Genomic DNA, 21,395 nt, shown 5'->3' on the forward strand with positions numbered 1-21,395 from the left:
CTTTCGATTTATTTCGCAAGTAAGCTAAAATAATTTAGAAACAAGCATACAAGAGAAAGGAAAATGAATAATAAATCCTACAAACAAATATCGCAAGAATGAAAACCCCTTTTATTTCGCTTCTCCTAGCATCTGTTTTCTAAATTGTGATAACGTTATAGTCATTTATATTAATTATTTAGATTGTAGTTTCACATTTCATGCATCATTCTGTAAGGGGACGACACTGGGCAATATGTTAGTCTATTTATCACTTACTTTGGAAACGTAACGTTTGATAGTCCATATTTTTAATAGTGACAGTTCTAATTAGGTTCGGAGACTTAAACTCACAAAGATCCGATTTTCCCATAAAACATGAAAGCGAAAGATGACTTTTATATTTTGATTCTTTGCCGTGTGTAAAAATGTGTACAGGAAAATGTTAGTAACAGTTATTTGATAAACGAGATCGCTGTATGTGTAAGATATATATACTCAGATATTTCATTGGTTACATATTTAGTTCACGTAATAAGAGCCAAAATATGCACTAAAGCACAAAAATAACAACTTATATTTATACGGAGAGTTGTTGGAGTGTATTTCGCAAAAGTGAAATTCACATTTTATTGAAACAAATAAATAAAGAACCAGTTAACCCTTTAAGTGATGATGCATAATTAAGTGTGGCAGTATGACACGTGCTATCCAAACACTTAAAGTATTCTAGGTTATCAGTGATGAGCAAATCATTACACATCTAAACTAAACAAACTGCTTACATCCACCATTCTATGAGGCCTACTTTATATGCCTCAAATTGGATGACGATGAACCCATTTAAAGGCTAACAAGTTTGAATACGGCTTGAAGGGGTAACGAAGTAAAGTTTGTTATAATTCAAGTTGTATTTAATTATTTGTTTCGCTCTTTCAAGCAACATCAATGAGTCGTGAATTCGGCGAAACCAGTTTGTTTCAGTGGAAGTAGGGGCTCAAAAAGTACATCATACCTCTGAAACTCGCGTGTTGGTGAAGAAATTAAAAACTACTACAAAAAAACAACAACAAACAAACGGGTTTATAATACTTGTAAAACATGTAATATTAATTGAATAGTTTCTTTGTTTTTTTTGTTTTTTTTTTAGTTAAGCGCAAAGCTATACAATGGGCTTTGTGTGCTCTGCCCACCACGGGTACCGATACCCGGTTTTTAGCGTTGTAAGTCCGCAGACATACCGCTGAGCCACTAGGGGGGGGGGGGAGAGCTTAAAAGGGCGAATATGTGTGGTGCGACGGGGATTAATTTAATAGTTAAAAAATCAAAGAAATAGTTACATTTAAAACTCGTACAACCACTAGAGGGTGTCTTTGGAAACAAACAAGTGTTATTTATGTAGGGAAGCAAATTATACTAGCGTAGAAGTAAATGAACAAACGATGATTTATAAACATGATCATACTTACTGTAATCCATACTTTAGATTGTAGTATGTTTCCTGCTATAAATAAATATCATTATACTTACAAATCATTGTTCGTTAATTTACTGCAATTACTAGGGTTAAGCTTTGACAAAAGTATCTCAACATTTAAATATGTCATGTTATTTATCTAGTTATACATTCATCTATAAAATAAAAAACAATGTTTTAGTTAAGGAAAAGAACGTTCTGAAAGTTAATTTCAAAGATTACATTGGGATAAAACCATCAATAATTCACTAGAAGCAATGAAGTATTAAAAACACAAATAAGTTCTCGCTGAAACACTTAATACAGCGAAATTAAAGCAGACGATATTTCACACAGTAACTTAAGCATGTTAAAGTACATCAGTAAAGCCGACCAGACGACGGAATGGCTATCTTTAGAGACCACATGTTATGAAAAAAAAAAACTCCAAAGCAATAAGGTGACTAGCTTTTAAACATTCAAACCGCGATTTCATGTTTCGTCATTAATGTTAATCACAACGTAATTTGATTTGTTTTTCAAAAAAGAATGCTTTCTTGCTGAATATGCAGAAACTGTATACTAATCAACTTATCGTAGGCTTAAATCCATTAATTATTTAGGTCACTTAGTTTGACAATAACAACGCGTCTGTTCACTTCTGAATATTATAAAACTTATACAAAATAGATTTAACTTTATAATAACATTTTATTTAAGATATTAAATCACAGAAATTTTATTAGAATAAAAAATTAAAAAAAAATTCTATAATATTTCATTATTCATCGAACTACATTGTTCAAGTAAACAAAAATCAATCGATATGCTTACGAATTATATTTAGTTGTATTTATTTACTTTTGATTAATTGCTTGATTTGATAATCACAGTGTATTAATTAATCTGTCTGTGTTAGTACAATGATGCCCATAAACTAGTCTGTGATTATATCAATTCAACCATATTTACTAATCTCGAAAACTGTCACGATGTCTTGCATCCAGATTTTTTCTGTTATTTAATACGTTCATACGCCAGACTTCAACAAAAATTTCAATAGGCTATGCCTTCTGTTTACACACACACAAAGTTCACAACGATCTACTACTATAGTACAGACTGTTCACGTGCTTCAGTGGGTTGGGTATCACGTATCTGAAAGTGCGGCTAACAGGAATGAAAGTGATCAGGTTTCTGTGATGAGACGACAAGGATTCATTGGGTTTTTATTTGGAAACAACAACAAGTTTTATAGGAATAACATGTTAGTTTCACAATCATGTGTTAATTTCTTAAAAAGCGCTAAAATCATAAAGGCACTAAACAGCTCAGTTCTATATTAAAACATTTATGGAAGGTTATTTTACACATTTACTGCTGTTTAAATCATGAATGTTCATTTTTATGTAATTGAGATCCCCTCCCCAGTTAGTCAACTGGAAACTTGAAGGTATACAGCGCTTAAAACAGGGGTTTGGTACCCGCTGTGGTCATAGTGTAGATAGCCCATTATGTAGCTTTGTAGGCCAGGCATGGCCAATTGGGTTAAGGCGTTCGACTCGTAATCTGAGGGTTGCGGGTTCGAATCCCCGTCGCACCAAACATGCTCGCCCTTTCAGCCGTGGGGGCGTTATAATGTTACGGTCAATACCACTGTTCGTTGGTAAAAGAGTAGCCCAAGAGTTGGCGGTGGATGGTGATGACTAGCTGCCTTCCTTCTAGTCTTACACTGCTAAATTAGGGACGGCTAGCGCAGATAGCCCTCGAGTAACTTTGCGCGAAATTCAAAAATAAACATGTAGCTTTGTGCTTTAAATCAAGTAAGATAACTGAGAATGAGGGACGAACTAGTGGGTGAGGGGTTGAAAGACCCGATAATTTAGCTCTCACACCGGACCTAGCCTATTTTGTGGGGGGAAGGAACAAAGAGATTCAAGACATAATTAGAAGTAAGTAGCAGTTTTCTGCAAATCTTGTGCAAAAAATCAAAGATTTGTCCTAAACCTATTTTTTGTTTGTTTTTTCGGAATTTCGCATAAAGCTGCTCGAGGGTCTATCTGTGCTAGCCGTCCCTAATTTAGCAGTGTAAGACTAGAGGGAAGGCAGCTAGTCATCACCACCCACCGCCGACTCTTGGACTACTCTCTTAACAATAAACAGTAAGATTGACCGTCACATTATAACGCCCCCATGGCTGGGAGGGCGAGCATGTTTGGCGCGACGCGGGCGCGAACCCGCGACCCTCGGATTACGAGTCGCACGCCTTATGCGCTTGGCCATGCCAGGCCCTTGTCCTAAAGTAGATAATAGTATTATTTTCAACTTATATTACTAGTAGTTGGTCCAGCCCGGTGATTGCACCACCAGATATTATGGCTCCTGTTGAGAGCTGTCAAAGATGCAAAAGCCCAGTGGCGTATTTAGGGAGGGCTAAAGAGGGCTCAACCCCAAGGTTCGTGGTGTTAATTGGGGCCCATTGATAATTTTATATTATGTAAAATTACATGGGATGTAGCCCCACACAACCTTAAATCCGCCACTGCGAAAGTCGTAATATAAATGGGCCCAACAGAGCTAGGTGGTTAGAGCGCTCAACTTGTAATCTGAGGGACGCAGGTTCGAATCCCCGTCACACCATACATGCTTGCACTTTCAGCCGCAAGAGCGTTATAATGTTACGGTAAATCCTACTATTCGTTGGTAAAAGAGTAGTTCAAGAGTTAGCGGTGGGTGGCGATGACCAGCTGCATTCCCCCTCTAGTCTTACTCTACTAAATTAGGGACGGCTAACGCAAATAGTCCTCATGTGGTTTTGCTCGAAATTTCAAAAACCAAACCAAACCTAGTCTAGATTATGGTAAAAGAGGCTTGTTTACATGATCGTCTCGGCCTGTTTTAGTCATCGCTTGGTCTATCCTTTTCTCTTTCAGCTTTACTTCTGAATTAATAACAGTGTATTACACATCCTGGACTTTCGCACGAGAGTTCAAAAGCAGAGAATTTATATACAAAACCATAAAAATTATTCCACCTCATAATGACATGAGATTCTAATAGGCCTTATTTAATTAAACATTATGATATCTTTAAAAATAGTTTATAAACTGTTCACACAGCAGATATGAAATGCTTAATCCTAACCAATCAGAACAGTCATATGTTTTCTTTTGAAAATTTGACGTACTTTCTCATAGGCAGTTGAATAAATATAAATTGGTGGAGCACCGTTTTTACTATGATGACCGTGACCGTTAATTTCAAAGTTCAATTAACTACTTTCCTTGTAACTACATAATAAAAATCTTATTTTCCATTCAAAAGGACACTTTGCTACCGAGTCATTCTATACCTGATATTATTTCATCATGTTTTCACTTCAGTGAGAGATTTGATATTATTGTCGCTAGATGGCAATAGCTTGCAACCTGAAGAAAGTAAAGATTGCGCATGCGATAAATATACAATGAAAACTGTGACGCACTAGATTTTACAATTATTTTAAAGATAACAAAACGTTCAAGAAAAAAAACATGCATTACAGTAAATGAACATCATAAATAACGAGTTATTTGGTTATTTAATTATGTTTGCAGTAACCAATAAGCATAAATGATTATTTTTTTTTAATAGCATTAGTCGTAAACACACACCAACGACGCAGATAAAACGAACAAAAAAATGAAGGTTATAAAGGCACGTGCACCATTTAAAAACCATGGTCGTTCTTATCAGTTTTCAGAGCAATGTGTCGTTAAGTACTTCCATGAGTGTGAAACTAAAAAAAAAAAAATAAACAAACTTTTCGGGACAAAACTGTAAATGTATATAAACATATACACTGGCCCCCTCTTTGTTCTACGAGAAATATGTACAAATTAGCAACGAACAGTGAAAAAAAAAAGCCTTGGATTTACCCACTGAGAAAGTATAATAAAATACACTGACAACTCAAATGTTTGCATGATTTATAAAAATTTAGATAGTTAATATTTATTTATGATAATATCTATATTAGATGTGTTATTTTGCATACAAGAGGCAATAATACTGTATATACTATAAGCATGTGTATTGTGTTTTTCAATAGTTTGTAAAATGGCAGTACGTAATGTTACTAAAAAGTGTAAGATTCATAAAATGTTAAACGATGTAATAAAACTGGGCAATTAGTGGAATTTTTAACATGTCTTTCTAAAACGTATACCTGTCCATCCTCATTTTAAAAATGCGTTAAAAAGAAAGAATATAACTAGGAGAAACTGCTTTTATTTAACAGTGGATAAGAACGTTTGGGATTCAAAAGTTGAGGAACAGAGACACAATGAATTGAGTACCCAATTGTTTGTATAATTCCTATAAATTAAAATTCTTAATGTGGACACAAATTGGACTTGTGGTAGAGCTCTGAATTTCAGGGCTGAGTTGGATTCCATGAGATATCTTAAATTACTCCCTGGGCTTTAACACTCCTACGAAAAGACGTTTCTAGTCCTGATTTCTCCAAGCCCGTTCCCCTGGCTGTGGTTTCGCTAGATAGTAGATAGGGACAGTGGGAATCTCGTTAATCCATTCATTAATGGATTTAAATGTCAATTTCATTTAAATACAAAATTATTAGCCTAATATTAATAACCTTTCAAGTTGCTCTGGGGCCTATTAGGCCCCACTTTTCGTAGGAGTGATAAGCTGTGGATGTGTTATAAGAGTGAGAATCAATCACTTACAATGGATGGTGCGTGGTCTCTGATATACTAATGATTGTTTAATTAGTTCAGTGTATCTTAACTCAGTAAAATAAAAATCTCAGGAAAAACGTGCGTTTTTTATTATAAATAATAAAAGTAGAAGTCACTAGCTTAACAAAGATGTGTTCACACAAATACATCACAACTGTAAGAGAAATTTGTTAGGCACGATTACACTATGTAACACTAATTTTGTTCCTGGACAATACGTGTTACTTCTTAATTACTTATGCTGTAAAAGTACAGAAATGGCCATTATTCCCTTCAAACTTTATTTTTGTGACCTGGATAATGAAATTTAGAAATTAACCTATTTTCTATGTAAAAACGGATAAACTTGTACATTTTCTTTAACATAAGGTCTGAATAAAACAACATATGAATCAAGATTTACATGTATTTATACTAAAATTATACAAAAATGTTTACAAGTGAGTAGTTTTTCGAGATTTGCGAGTGTAATGTTAATCATTTTCACGTATTAGCCCCCAAATATTGTCTCCCATCATGTTTTCGTTATACGCTCCCAGTTCACAAAAGCATAGTTTGAAGAGACAAATAGGTCTTTTATATTTACTTTAAGCATAAGCAATTGGGAAATAACACTTTCTGCCCAGGAACAAGAAAAAGTAAAAATTTTGTTGCATAGTGTTATATATATAATATCTAAATACACACACCTGCCACAACTCTTAGATAGGGAGTTTATACGACAGGATATTGTCCCTTGGTGGGACAGTGGTAGTTTTATGAGGTTACGACACTACAATCTGGTATTTGATTCTCGGGGGACACTCATGTTTTTATGCTGATCATAAATAAAACTAACAGTCACTACTTAACAAAGAAGTTTACACACATACATCACAATTCTAAGATATTTATTAGCCATAATTATATAAATGTTAAAATTTTTACAATGAGTATTTGTGACACAATATTTAATATTTTGAGCATGAACGACACCTTATGTGACACACGAACTGAACGCCCAACAACTGCTGACTACACGTCTACTCTTCGACTGACTGACTGTTACTGTCATAAGTGCAGCAAGTTTTCAAGTCAAACTGCACGTTGAACCTTGTGGTTTATGGATCTGCAATCCTACATGCTGGCCATTAGACAACACTCGGTCCGTAAAAGACATAATCCTTATGTCATTGTGCTTGTTAAAAATGTCAGTTGAAATTAGCTAAGTATTAAATTCACGATTTTTAAAGGGAAATGTACAAAAGTTCCAAGATTTAAATTTTTTTTTGTCATGATTATTAAATAAGTACGTGTGTTTGAACTACAATTGTCACATACAACTGAATATGACACAACTGTGAAGCCCAGTTGTATATTCCGTAAGTATTAACGAGAACTTTATACGTACATTCTGTGATTGTTAACAGAAATATTATGTGTAAATACCCGCGACAAAAACAATAATGTAACGTGTTTCTAGCATCAGTTCTACCGCACGAACGGCAGCGTCCAGAAAACCGATGGACACAGTCTTATGATACTCAGTATGTGGATCAACATTACAGAAGACAGCGTACACAGTCAGTCGCGTAATGTGTTATGATGATATCATGGTAACTATGGGTATAAAATTCGTTATCCAATGTCACATTTAAGCAGTTTCGAACGAGCCACAGTAATGTGTATGTTGTCTTCCGCATAACCAAACTGGTTTACACATGAATTGTTACAGCACTGTTTGTCCGTCAGTTTCCTGAAAGCAGTCGTTTTAACAGAGGAAGTGACCTTCGAAACACCTGGAATACAAGCCCAAATCGTCGAATAGAATTTTATAAGGAATACATTTGAACCACGAATGTATTTGCCAATATCGTTATATGTGTGAGGAATCTGTATAAGTTACTCATATCTTTTATATATACATAAAAAATTAGTCGTTAAAATTTTGCCTGTGGTAAACAGTGAGTTTTCTGAACCATAATAAGAATATAATAAACTGTTTCTTTCGAATATTCGACAAAACTACACAAAGACCATCTGCGCAAGCTGTTCGTAATTTTGAACTGATAGATGACAGGGAAGGTAATAAATTAATAGCAAAATCATATTTTGAACTTCTCAGATCGGATAATGAAATTCGACCGTCACTCTTATAACGCACCCAGAGTTCGAAAATGCCAAGCACAATTTTGCGGCTGCAGGACGCGAACATTGAACTCTTGGATTTAAAATTTACCCCTCAGTGAACAGTAGAAACATTTATTTATTAAGTTAAATGGAAATAAATACTTAAAATAACATTTATGTTTATATATTCAGGAGATATGCCCCCTTGATCAGACGAATCAGATGTAATACATACAATTAAATCAGAAGGAAATCTAAATTTTTTATTTTATTTTTTTACAAATATTTTCCATAAAAAGGTTTCCCCCTTCAGGAAAGAAATCTAATGAAAACATTGACAGTATAAATTACTTAACATTTCCGGTACCCGACGGAAACAACTTCTAGTAGTATATTACACATATACGTACGTATAAGTTAAAAAAATAGACACAATGTAACCAACACTATAGAGTAAGGATATTGTACACGATGACCTGGTATATGGCACGAGTAAACAATAACATTTTAACATAAAACCTGGTGAATCAGGTTTCTGCATTTTACGAAATCACAGCATATTCCAAACATGCCAGTCTGTATCGGTAAGCGGATGTAACCGGAAGTTGACTTCTACTTCCGTCTCATACGGATAAAAGGTGTTGCGCACCAGTAAAGAGAACTGTGAGGTGGATTCAGTCACCAAAAGAACAACACTCCATGTGTAATGTCCGGTGAACCAGAGCTAACATTCTATGTTACATTATACAATATGCTTGTGATACATTTCTTTATATCAGTATTGTATGTATAAAAGTTATCACTATACGTTTCGAAACATTTGGATCAAAAAATGAAACGAGCTCGATAAAATTCAGACAATGTAAGGGTCAAGTGACTTTTTTAAAACTCTGTTATTACTGCGTTTACATACATCGTACGTGCAAAGACCTAGCTTGGGTTCATTGCTTGTTTGTTTTTTTTCTTTGTTTTTTAGAATTTCGCACAAAGCGACTCGAGGGCTATCTGTGCTAGCCGTCCCTAATTTTGCAGTGTAAGACTAGAGGGAAGGCAGCTAGTCATCACCACCCACCGCCAACTCTTGGGCTACTCATTTACCAACGAATAGTGGGATTGATCGTAACATTATAACGCCCCCACGGCTGGGAGGGCGAGCATGTTTGGCGCGACGCGGATGCGAACCCGCGACCCTCAGATTACGAGTCGCACGCCTTAACGCGCTTGGCCATGCCGGGCCTAGGGTTCATTGCACATTGATTACTTTACTCCTAGCACTAGATACTTCCTTAATACTCGATATCCTAAAGCGCTATAGTTATGATTTCTAAACAAAGTTTCAAAATAAAAACTATTATTTTTGCTTGTTTGTTTCACGCATTAAGCTACACAGTGGGGTACCTGTGCTTGGCCCATCGCAGATATCGGAAGTAGGTGTTTAGCGTCATAAACAAAGCCAGATTAAAAGTTTTATTGGTCTTAGGCTCTTCAACTTATAGAGGCCCCCTCGAAACAGAACTTCCACGTGCAAAATATTTATAGTCATAGCTTGAGGCCCCTTAATTAGTGTGAGGCATTGGGCTTCAGCCCAGCAAGCTCATATCTTAATCTGAGGTTAGTCATAAACTCTCTGGATCCCCGCTTAATCACATGAAAGTCAACAGCGTCAGTAGAAATGATTTTATAATGCAATAATATCAGAACGATGTAAATACAAAATTACTCTTGTTATTTTTATAATTTTGTTTTCAATTTGAGTTCAAAGTCAATTTTGAAATACTTGTTTCAATAGCTTGACTTAAACGAGGTATAGTTGTGGTAATACAATTTCATTAAATATGTCACAGGTCTCAGCTCATTTCAGGTGGATTAGACAGGGGAGTTACTTGTAAAAATACATCAGAATCAGAAAATTTTAGTGATGACTAAACATCAACGTATGATGCATGTTATGTAAATATGCTTTAGAGCCAACTTGTTTTATCATTGTTATCAGATGTAATGTCTTGGAAGTGCCACGCCAAATAAGTAGAAAAATACGGTTACGCTCTAATTATACTCAGTTAAAAATGTCTAAATAAAACGAATATTGACGCTAGTTCACTGTTGGCTCTTCATGCACCACGGACAAAACAAAATTTTCCAACGGCAATATAACATTAATTAATTTCGAAACCTACACACAAATGGCATCATTATTTAATATTTACACTTTTAAAACAGAAACACATTATTGAAATATTGTGTGGCGCCATCTGTTATTTAATATGAAAACAAGAAGAGAGAGAAAAATTAAATATATTAACACTTATGAAGAATAGCATTGTTTATTTAAATTAGAAAGAACACAGTAAACGTTTCGGAACTCTACAAAATCTATCTTCAGCATCTACAGCAAAAATTAATAATCTGGATAAATCCTAAGTAAATTAATGAAAATGCATTGCTATATTAATGAGAATTTAACCAAAACTAAAACATATAGAAAGTAGAGAACTGATGAAACTACTTTATATTTTGCTTCAGATACTAAAGATGGAACCTGTAGTGATCCGAAATAATTACCTGTGTCCTTCCTAATATAATCAAGCAATTCTGTTCATCATTATTCTTGTTTTACTTCGAACACGTCAATTGCTAAGATATAAATGGTTTGGAAGACATACTTAATATTTTTTTATCAATAATAACTCGGCTAATCAAAGAAAATTAGGTGACTGGTTGAATGTTGTACCAAGTTATCTAATAAGTAAAACGATTTTGCTAAAATTAACTGTTTTCTTAAGTATCTGCAAGAACGACTTACAATTCAATAAACTACTTCATATCTACAAGTCCTTTATACGAGAGCTATGAACTAGCAGAGTTTATATCATATGAATCACGTGAAGGAGCCATTTGAATTACACAGTTAAGGTAACATACATTTGTTGTCACTAAGAAGTTGAGATAATAGAGAACGGGTTTATTAATATTTTGTAATTCTTATAAAATGAAGGTTTTATAAGATAGTCTTTAAGAATGTTTCATACGACTTCATAAATACATAATGCATTAAAATAACATTTTCCTTCTTCCATTGCTTATTTTTACATAGAATTTGTTTGTTTGTGAAACTGCGTTAGTCATCCCTAATTTAGCAGTGTTAGAACTACAGGGAAACCAGTTAGTCATCGCCACCCACCACCATCTCTTAGGTTATTCTTTTACCAACGCATAGTGGGATTGACTGTTACATTATAAAGCCCCCATGAGTGAAAAAAGCAAGGATGTTTGGTATGAGTGGAATTTGAACCCACGAATCTCAGATTACAACTTGAGGGCTTTAACGACGTACTTCTCAAATTGTTGTTTTTGTACAGCCTACGGAACAATTCTATATAATAAAGTTTCACTTTGTTTTATGGTCTGTGCCAGGGTATATCATGAGAAAGTTTTTTAAATAAGACCACTGTACCTGTAAGAAGGTGTCCAGGCAGATTTTTAGAGTAAGATAACTTTGTTTTCGGAGTAATGAGCTTCTAATTCTTATTAAATAATGAAAATACTTTCTAGCAAACTTCAAACTAGGCACAAGACATTTAAAACGTAGTAATCTGTAGTTTACTTTAAAAACAAACGACACGCACGTATATATATATATAATAAATTTATTTTTCTTTCTTTACTTGTACTTGTTAGTGTATTTTCGTAGTTATGTTTTCAACCCTGGAAGTATGTTACACAAATGACCCAAATTGATTGTAATCAAACTAACCCTTGATCCTAGAAGACTATTATTGTAGATAAAATATCTATTTCTATCAAGATACTGCAAAATGAAGCACTCACCTGTTACAGAACACTTGAGAAAATTGTTCGATAATGTCCAAAAATGTTGACGGATCCGACTTCTCATTTTCGTAATCGTATTCTTTAAAAACAGTTTCACAGATTAAAACACAGATGGAATAACCTATAATTTACAGAACTCATACATATAATCTTAACAACACAATATATCAGTGTATCAAAAACGTGTATTTTTCAGTGGTTAATCAGAATTTTTACAGTAACATATGAAACTCAATATTTATATTGCTAAAATAATCTAAAATATCATTGAGTCAAATTATAACCTAATAGTGAAGCAGTTAATTTACTCTTTGCATTTAGTAACCACAACTGAGCTGACACCTACTATTTGTAATCAGTAACAAGTACTTATAATATTACTTTAACCAGTACAGAAAAATAGCTACACCTTTTTCTAGTCAGTGGCAATTATTGATACACAAACTATAACCAGCAATGAAGCAGCACCCACTCAATATGTTGTAGTCTGTAACAATTGTTTATACTACTACTACTATAACCAGTACTAAAGCGACATTTATTGTTTGTAGTCAGTGTTAATTATTTAGGATGTTTATCAGTTTTGGGTCGATCACACCCATCGTTTGGACAGACCATGATTGTTACTGCTGTAGTTTCTGGAATATCAATTTGAAAGTGCACGTGTACACGATCTTGCACTAATAATAGAACGTTTTATCAAAACATAAATGTTATGAGATATTTTAGCAACGAAGAAGATGTTAAAATATTCAGAAAGATAATATTCTAGTTATCTTTACTGACGAAACTGCTATTTTATCTTTGTTTAAATATTTTGTTAAACACAGTACAGATCAAAAAATAAGAGCAAAAATACTATTTTCTCAAGAGGAAATTAAAAATATAATTTAACTAAAGAAAAAATGTATGGCAAAAAAAGGTTTAGAAATAAGATAAACATTAAACACGTTTAGTATTGATCCCTCGATACATAACTGTATTTTACCTGAACCAACATTATTGCACGATGTAAGTAATATATGACAAGATAAAATTTACATCTGCTTATTAACAAATAATTTTAATAAAGGAAATTTCATTTTTATTTAAGAAGAGAATGGGTGATACTGTTAGATTTGAAGTGAGGGTGAAACCTAAATAGCAAATGGACATGCAAACAATTACAACACTTCATAAGAATAGCCATAACGTATCTGTCCCTTTAATAGGTTTGTCAACAAATAGTTTTACATATCTAAGTTTCTCTTAACTATTTCATAACGTATCTGTCTTTTGTGTTACGTTAAATCTATGTATGACACTTCATCAGTGTTATGACCAAAATAAGTGACATATGTACATATGTATTTTTGTAGTAAATGGTACACAATGCTGACCCATTTTTAAAAACTAAATATAGCATCAATTACCGAATTAATAGACAATTAAATACCACATATAACAACAGAAAAACAGTTCACTCAATTAAGTAACGTATAGCTTCCATTTGTAATCAACTAAAATTTAGTTTTAAAAAAATTCAAAAATGCACAACACAAGTCAGGTTTATTTTACTGAATAAGGAAGCACATTATGCTAATATAATAATGATTAGGCAAACAACAATTTAAAATCACTTTATTATACTTTAAATTATTAGTTGCCTGCTTATTAATAAATACTCGTATTCTCAACGATTCTGACTTCTCCAAATATAATTAATTATGTTTCTAGTTTTAATGAACACTCACCTCGCACATGCTTAATGATAGTTGATACGGACATGAACAGTTCCGTGGATTTCAAAAACGGGTACTTTTCTAAAATAACCCTTATTATCTGTAACACTTCTCCGAGTCTCTCGCTAGCAACAGCTCTCGTTGTTTCTTGTTTGTCTGGAACAGATGTGGAGCACGATGTAGAAACTATACCAGCGTAAATCATTTTAATGTGTTCATTCATTTAACTGAATCGTTATTAAAAACTCTGGTTCACTAATAACGCACGGACTTAGATTATAAATATTACAGTAAGGGTTTATTTATATTATTGCTTTTACTAACTTAGTGTTTTTAGGTAGTTTGTTTTCTCGTCAAACTAAACAAGTATTGTTTGCGAATAGTTTGGTTTGGTTTGTTTTGAATTTCGCGCAAAACTACTCGAAGGCTATCTGCGCTAGCCGTCCCTAATTAGCAGTGTAAGACTAGAGGGAATGCAGATAGTCATCACCACCCACCGCTAACTCTTGGGCTACTCTTTTACCAACTAATAGTGGGATTAAGCGTCACATTATAACGCCCCCACGGCTGTAAGGGCGAGCATGTTTGGTGTGACGGGGATTCCAGCTCATGACTCTCAGATTGCGAGTCGTGTGCCTGGCCATGTCGACCCTTGCGAATAGTCGTCCCTAATTTTGAACTGATGGGCTAAATGGAAGACAGCTAATCAACATCCCCGAAGTCAAATCTAGGACAACTATTGCTTGATGGAATAGTGGAATTTGACTTCTACTGTTATAAAGCACACACAATCTGAAAGTGATGGACACGTTTTCGCGGCAACAGGTCGTGAACTATGAACATTTGAATTCACAGCCCCAGCATGCTAACCCCTAGGCCACGCTTGACCCCAAAATATTATTCATTTAACTCTAGTAAATATTAAATTTATTGTTTCAGTTATCGGTTAAAATAATGAATATCTATCATCGATCCGGTATCGTACGATTTTGTACCTTGGACTTGAAATTTAAAAAAAAACACATATAAATAAATAAGCATAGTCATATAACTATGTTTAAATTGATACAAATCTAATATCGCTATGACTTATTTTGTAAACATCGTATATTATATAGTTTAGAAATCAACTGTTTATCACACAAAAAGTTAAAATCCGTACAATGCGATTGCGTTCAAACGATATAGAAATGAATTATCTCGTATTTGTAAACAACAATAAATAGATCAGAATAACCTACTATTTTTGAAATCTATAGCTTATCACGCCAAAAAGGTTTGATTAAGGAAAGTATTACTTACTCCTATCACCTCGCACTGGGGCTCAGTGGTATGTCTGTAGATTTAAAACGCTAATGCATGGGTTTCGATATCAATGGTGAGCACAACACAGATATCTCCTTGTGTAACGTTATTCTTAATTACCAACAAACTTACTTTTTGTATTATAAAAACTATCTGCTATAAGAAGAGTCATAAACCTAAAATCTTACAATGAAAATAACAATGTGGTTATTTTAAAATGTGTATAAGCACTTTTAATAAGTTATATAAGCAATGTTATTGTATATTTGGGATTGGTTAAATATGATATAAAATATTGTTTGACTACTATTCTTCAATCTCTTTTTTAAATAATTTGTTTTCTTAGACTTGCATATTTAATATGAATTATCAGTTTCTTAACAAGTAAAGTCCTTCACTGGTTCGGTGATAAGTTTGTAGTCCTACAAAATATGAGATTTGATTCCCATAATGATAACATGTATATAACCTGTTTAGCAGTTTTGCGATAAAATAAAAGATGAACGTTACAAATAAATGAAACGAAAGAAACAGTTCATTTTTTTCATGGCACAGCGGTGTGTCTGCAGATTTACAACGCTAGCATCCAGGTTTCGATACCTGTGATGGGCAGAGCACAGATAGCTATTGTGTTACTTTGTGCTTCAAAACAGACAATCAATTTGTTTCAGCTAAATAATGTCTCGCCGCTTCTCAATACAATTACCTAATCTGTCCAGATACAACTCTGAAAATGAAATGATATAAAATGTTTACAAGCCAGTTCTGTACTGATTTTGTGTATGTATCTGCATAGAAACCAGTTTCGCCTTCGAACTTTGTTTTGGCTTTTTAGATACACACGCTCAAGAGTCACGACCTGTTGGGAAGTAGGTCAGTGGAGCTTTCATTGTACTGGATAAAGTCGATATAACAGCAACAAACATACTGAAAGACAAGATATTGATTACATACTGCACTAATTGTCGTACAATGATACGGATTTACTTTATGATATACAATAGTTTCTCGGCTTCAGTGACTGACTGATCCGGGAGACGTGAATACTAAATGTATACATATAATATATAGTTAACATATCTCTCTTAAACGCGCAAAGATTTCAAATACTTTTTTTTATTCTTGTTTTAGGTAATAATAATAAAAGCTCGTATATATTATATGAATATTGCAATATCGCGGCTTGAGCTTATTAAAAAACAATCAACATTTCACGCATGTATGACAAAGATTTGCAGGGACATCCTAGTGGTAGCAAACTTTAAAATCTCCTTAAAGTTCTACTAACATCTATTACTCATATTACTAACATATTTCGTCGTCTATTACTAAATAGTTTGTAAGATTTACAGAGACTGGAATGTACTTACTATTTATAATAAAAACAAAGCCATAAATAATGGTAAATTAAAAAATCTCCGTACACTTTGAACTGAAGCCGGGTCTTTACACGAAGTCCTTTTTTTTACCAGATGTTGTCTCTACTGTGTTCCCAGGTTTTTGTTTACTAACTAGACAAGATTAACAGCATATACCTAACACGTTCTTCAGGTAAACAACAAAAACAGGAGGGTTGATGTCGTGAGTTGAGAAGTTGTTTTCTAGGAAATTTCTCTACTGTCTACAAACATGAAGTTTATAGGTGAACTTGTACGTGATGGAAGTGTATTCATGTATACATAAGATAAGCATTAATATTCATATTGACAAGGATGATCTTTCCATAATGATAGAAAAATAAACTTACATTATTGATTCTGACGTAAATTCAACAGCCCCAGTCCCGAATGGGGTGTCCCTATATTTGTCGCAAAAGGTCGGGTTAAGAAAGGGCTGTACGATTTGGTGGTATTATAGGTTTCATATCAGAATGCTATAGGCCTAGCTCTTCCATTGGAATACAAGTTTTGAATTGTTGTATCAAAGAAATAACCTTGGTGCCATTAGCACTGGTAACATTTTCTATTATTATCACTTATCATTATATGTGAGTGGTTATTCTAAGTTTCAACTTTAATTAAGATATTAAAAATAGCGCTAATTATTTTATGCGTAGATAGTTAAAGATAAATTCGTCAATCTCCCATATAGAACCTTGTTTATAAGGGATTCCAAACTTCACGATGAAAATAAACTATCGAGGTCTAATTGAGGTATTGTTGTAGGCTACGTTTTCCATTTAGACTTTATACCAATTTGTTCCTTATTTGATAGACAGCAAAACTACATTGGGTTATCAGCTATGTCTACCGCAGGGAGTCGAGCTCAGTATTATAGTATTAAAAATTCGTAATTTACCGCTGTCCCATCGGAGGACCTGGATTGTTCGAACAGCAAAATAACGCGAGTTAAAGTAGATGATTATTGGTTATCAAGTCTACAAGTCACATAAGTTTGTAGGAGCGAGCTGTTAGTCAGTTAGTTAGTTTGGTGCTGTAAATATTGAATTTTTGTAACTGACGTAATAAGAAATGGTACGCCTTACGTTTTGCAGTGCTCGAGAAATTGTAGTTAGCATCTACTGTGAATTTAGAATTATTGTTGAGCGTTATCTTAAGCCAAAGAATTTATAGCAGAAGAAATAAAACTTTTTTTGACTCCATCAAGTAAACTGGGCTTTACATTATTTTTTACATGTTAATGCAAAACAATACGACCAACAACACTGGTATTAAGAGTAGGATTATTTTAGTATGAATCAAGATTGAAATTCTGATATGGACGATGATACATATTCAGAAGATGGTTGAAACTTAATGGAAATGACGAAATAGTGGAAATAAGATAAAAAAAAAAAAAGACAAAATTTTAAAAGAAAAGAGACAGAAGTTTGCAGAACTGTAAACCCAGACCAGTTTGATAGAACACAATATAAAAATGTACATACAGAAGTTTCAAACTATAAATCGTGTGCAGAAAATTACAATAAGATCGAAGAATTACAGCAGTGTAATAACAGCAATATCGAAAAAGTCATGAGGAATGTACAAAAAAACATCAATGTTAAGAAAAAATATCCAAAAACTGAGTTTGAAAATGGAAGAAGTAAACCAATCACACTTCTTTCTGCATTTATTCAATAATTTCAACCTCAAACACCACGCAATAGCAAGTAGGAAAACCCATTTGGTCTACAGATGTTACTAATACCACTTATAACAGGAACGTCTTGAACTACTCCTGCTACACCACTACCTAATCATGTTGTGTAACTTAGTATATCAATTCCACAAAATTAAGAAACAACAGTTTATGAAAAAGATACCATGGGAAGCATATCGTGTGCAATCTTAAGTAATTCCTAAAGTTAAATGGATGGAATAATGAAAAACAGGCTATTAATCTAGCATCATTTAAAACTACCAAAGTTAGCAATATTAAACAGCCTTTCAATAGACAGCAGCACGAACCACTAGTTAATGTTTTATCGAGTAAATTTGATGTAACACATCAGGATTACATTTCTAACGCAAAGTTTAGGAGCAGAATAATGAAAAAGGACGAGACCTTGGTTAAACTTGCCACAAATGTGGAAAGGTTTGTCCAGTTATATTATCCATAGTAGAAAAGGATGATTAAATTATGCTAAATCAAGGTATCTGCAAATCTTTAAAGGAAACTGTACAAATGGCTACAGAACTTTAATCAAATCAATTAAAGCAGCAGATGAGCAACTAAAAGGAACATTAAGGAATTAGAGGACTGACAAACTAAATGATGTCGAAAAGTCTCTATTGTAAAGTTCCAGAAGAACTTGTGTTAAGTAAGCAGCTGTGCACTCAAAACACGTGATGTATCAGCTTCAAACTAAAAGGACACAAAGAATTGTATACAAATGCAAAAGAAAAAAAATCTTACAAAGAATGTCAGAAAAAAGAAGATGCTATAAGTGTGGAAACATGGACTGTGATGAAGTAACAAGATGATAATAAATTAGGAAGTTGGTTGATATCCTGAGGATGAGTCTGAGACCTTAAACAGATTAAAGGATTTGTTTGTTTGTTTGTTTTTTAATTTCGCACAAAGCTATTCGAGGGCTATCTGTGCTAGCCGTCCCTAATTTAGCAGTGTAAAACTAGAGGAAAGGCAGCTAGTCATCACCACCCACCGCCAACTCTTGGGCTACTCTTTTACCAACGAATAGTGGGAGTGACCGTAACATTATAACGCCCCCACGGCTGAAAGGGCGAGCATGTTTGGCGCGACGGGTTTGCGAACCCGCGACCCTCAGATTACGAGTCGCACGCCTTAACCTAAAAGCACAACAGAGCAAAATCCAGAAGCAAAGGCGTTGAAAGCGATTGTTTTTGGAAATACGTGGGTGTTAGAACGTCTTAATGATTATCTTGCTGTTATTTTATTTTTAATTTTAAGCAAAACTACATGAGAGCTATCTGCGCTTTCAGTCCTATTCGTCACCACCCACTGCCAATTCTTGGGCTACTCTTTTACCAATGTATAGTTAAAACAAGCACTTGAAGTAAGTTCTGTCTGTAGACTTGAATAGCCTGAATACATACACACAAATATAACTTATATCTGGCATCCTGGGTGCCCTCGAGTAGCTTTGTGCGAAATTCCAAAAAACAAACAAATCTGGCATCCACCTTTGTCCCTGGTTATAAACAACGCCTACAATAAGAGTAGATCAGGTATAATGGAATTGCTTATTTGGTTTATTTTGTTATCAGGTCAATTGAACGTTATTTCACATAAAAATGGAGCACATTTGTCAAGAGTGTTAAATACAAAGTTCACTGCATTCATTCCTCAAATCTTTTGTTTTCTAAGCTTAGCACTTAAAGACTGCTTCTTCCATGCAGGATAGCTTTAAGGTACAAGAAAAAAAAACGTTCGAAGGGCTTTTTATACACATGCATTAGAGTCGACAGCTCAATCAATTATTAAGAACGAGTTAATTAAATATGAAGTTTGTTTGTTTGTTTTTGAATTTCGCGCAAAGCTACAGGAAGGCTATCTGTGACAACCATTCCTAATTTAGAAGTGTAAGACTATAGAGAGAAGGTAGCTAGTCATCACTCTTGGGCTACTCTTTTACCAACAAATAGTAAGATTGATTGAAACATTATAACGCTCATACGGGTGAAAGGGCGAGCATGTTTGGTGTGACGGGGGTTCGAATTCGTGATCCTCAGATTACGAGTCGAGCGCCCTAACCATCTGGCCATGCCGGGCATGTAATACAGAATAAATCAAAATAACAACCCAACAATAGAAACCGTTATAACAGGGTATAAATTTGAGATTCTTGATCTGTAGTAATTATATTTGACTTAGAAATGTTTATTTCCGACTAAATATATTTTGAATATATGACTAAAATGACTGGACGATATTTATATTGGTAAGACAGTTGGAAGAAGTTTGAAAATTTTAAAAATGTAAGGCGCTAAATAAGGTTCGACAAAGACAGTAATCAGTAAAAATTACTCATTTAAATAAATTAAAGTTACACTCCAAATTTCAGACTGTACGTATATCGCCTAGAACTGGGTAATGAAATTCGAATGAATCTTTCCTACATGGTTTTCAAAAATAAAAACCAAAAGTTGTCTTTGTTTTCTTACTAAACATGACCTACTACTATAATAAAGGAAAAAAAAAGTGAAATAACATTGGTAAAAGCTTAAATGCTATACAGTCATTATGGGTTTATTAAAATTGCACATACAATCAAGTGCACGGCCACGTAAGTTCATTAATAATGGCGTTATTGAATTCACATACCTTGCCTACTCAAATGACGTCAGTATTGAGTTACACTTTCCGGATACTGAAATTATTTACTACATTCTACTCGTTATGTAAGATAACCTCATTATTCTATAGTAACCATAATACACCCATTATTTTACTTACGTTCTAATATTAACAGGCTATATATTAGGACCATGCAGAAAATCATTCTGAGATTAAGATTAGTAATTTCATTGAAATATATAAACAGGAAGTGACACACTGTTTGTTAGGTCTAATAGTTGTCATAAAAGTCGCTAAGACTGCAGGTGTTATTTTTCTCGAGTTCGTTTTAAGTTGTCCTATCTCTATCCAAATTTCAAACCATAACTTTAAAATTCTACCTTTTTGTTTCATTTTTTGTTTACAATTTTCTGTACAGATAAAACAGCTTGAAGCCACAGCAGAATTTATTTGATCAATGTTAAAAACAGCAACAACAAAGCATCAATCCTTAACAATACAACAACTGTGGTTACCACTTAACAATACAACAAC

At 33.9% G+C, this 21,395-nt stretch overlaps 1 protein-coding gene across 8 annotated transcripts in view; it reads right to left on the bottom strand.

Moving 5' to 3' along the window:
- The window catches only part of LOC143223265 (rho GTPase-activating protein 45-like), a 117,851-nt gene that overhangs the window by 55,839 nt on the left and 40,617 nt on the right, over nucleotides 1-21,395 (bottom strand). For 7 of the 8 annotated variants that reach the window (XM_076450998.1, XM_076450995.1, XM_076450996.1 and 4 more), the window contains 2 exons: nucleotides 13,848-13,991; nucleotides 12,112-12,193 (listed from right to left, as the gene is read on the bottom strand). In XM_076450998.1, the coding sequence (XP_076307113.1) occupies nucleotides 12,112-12,193; nucleotides 13,848-13,991 (226 nt within the window). Of the gene's footprint in view, nucleotides 1-1,448; nucleotides 1,532-12,111; nucleotides 12,194-13,847; nucleotides 13,992-21,395 lie in introns of those variants that run through there. The other variant, XM_076451003.1, reaches the window with a different exon arrangement.

This window comes from Tachypleus tridentatus, chromosome 8 (assembly GCF_004210375.1).
Source record: "Tachypleus tridentatus isolate NWPU-2018 chromosome 8, ASM421037v1, whole genome shotgun sequence".
NCBI classification, from domain to species: domain Eukaryota; kingdom Metazoa; phylum Arthropoda; class Merostomata; order Xiphosura; family Limulidae; genus Tachypleus; species Tachypleus tridentatus.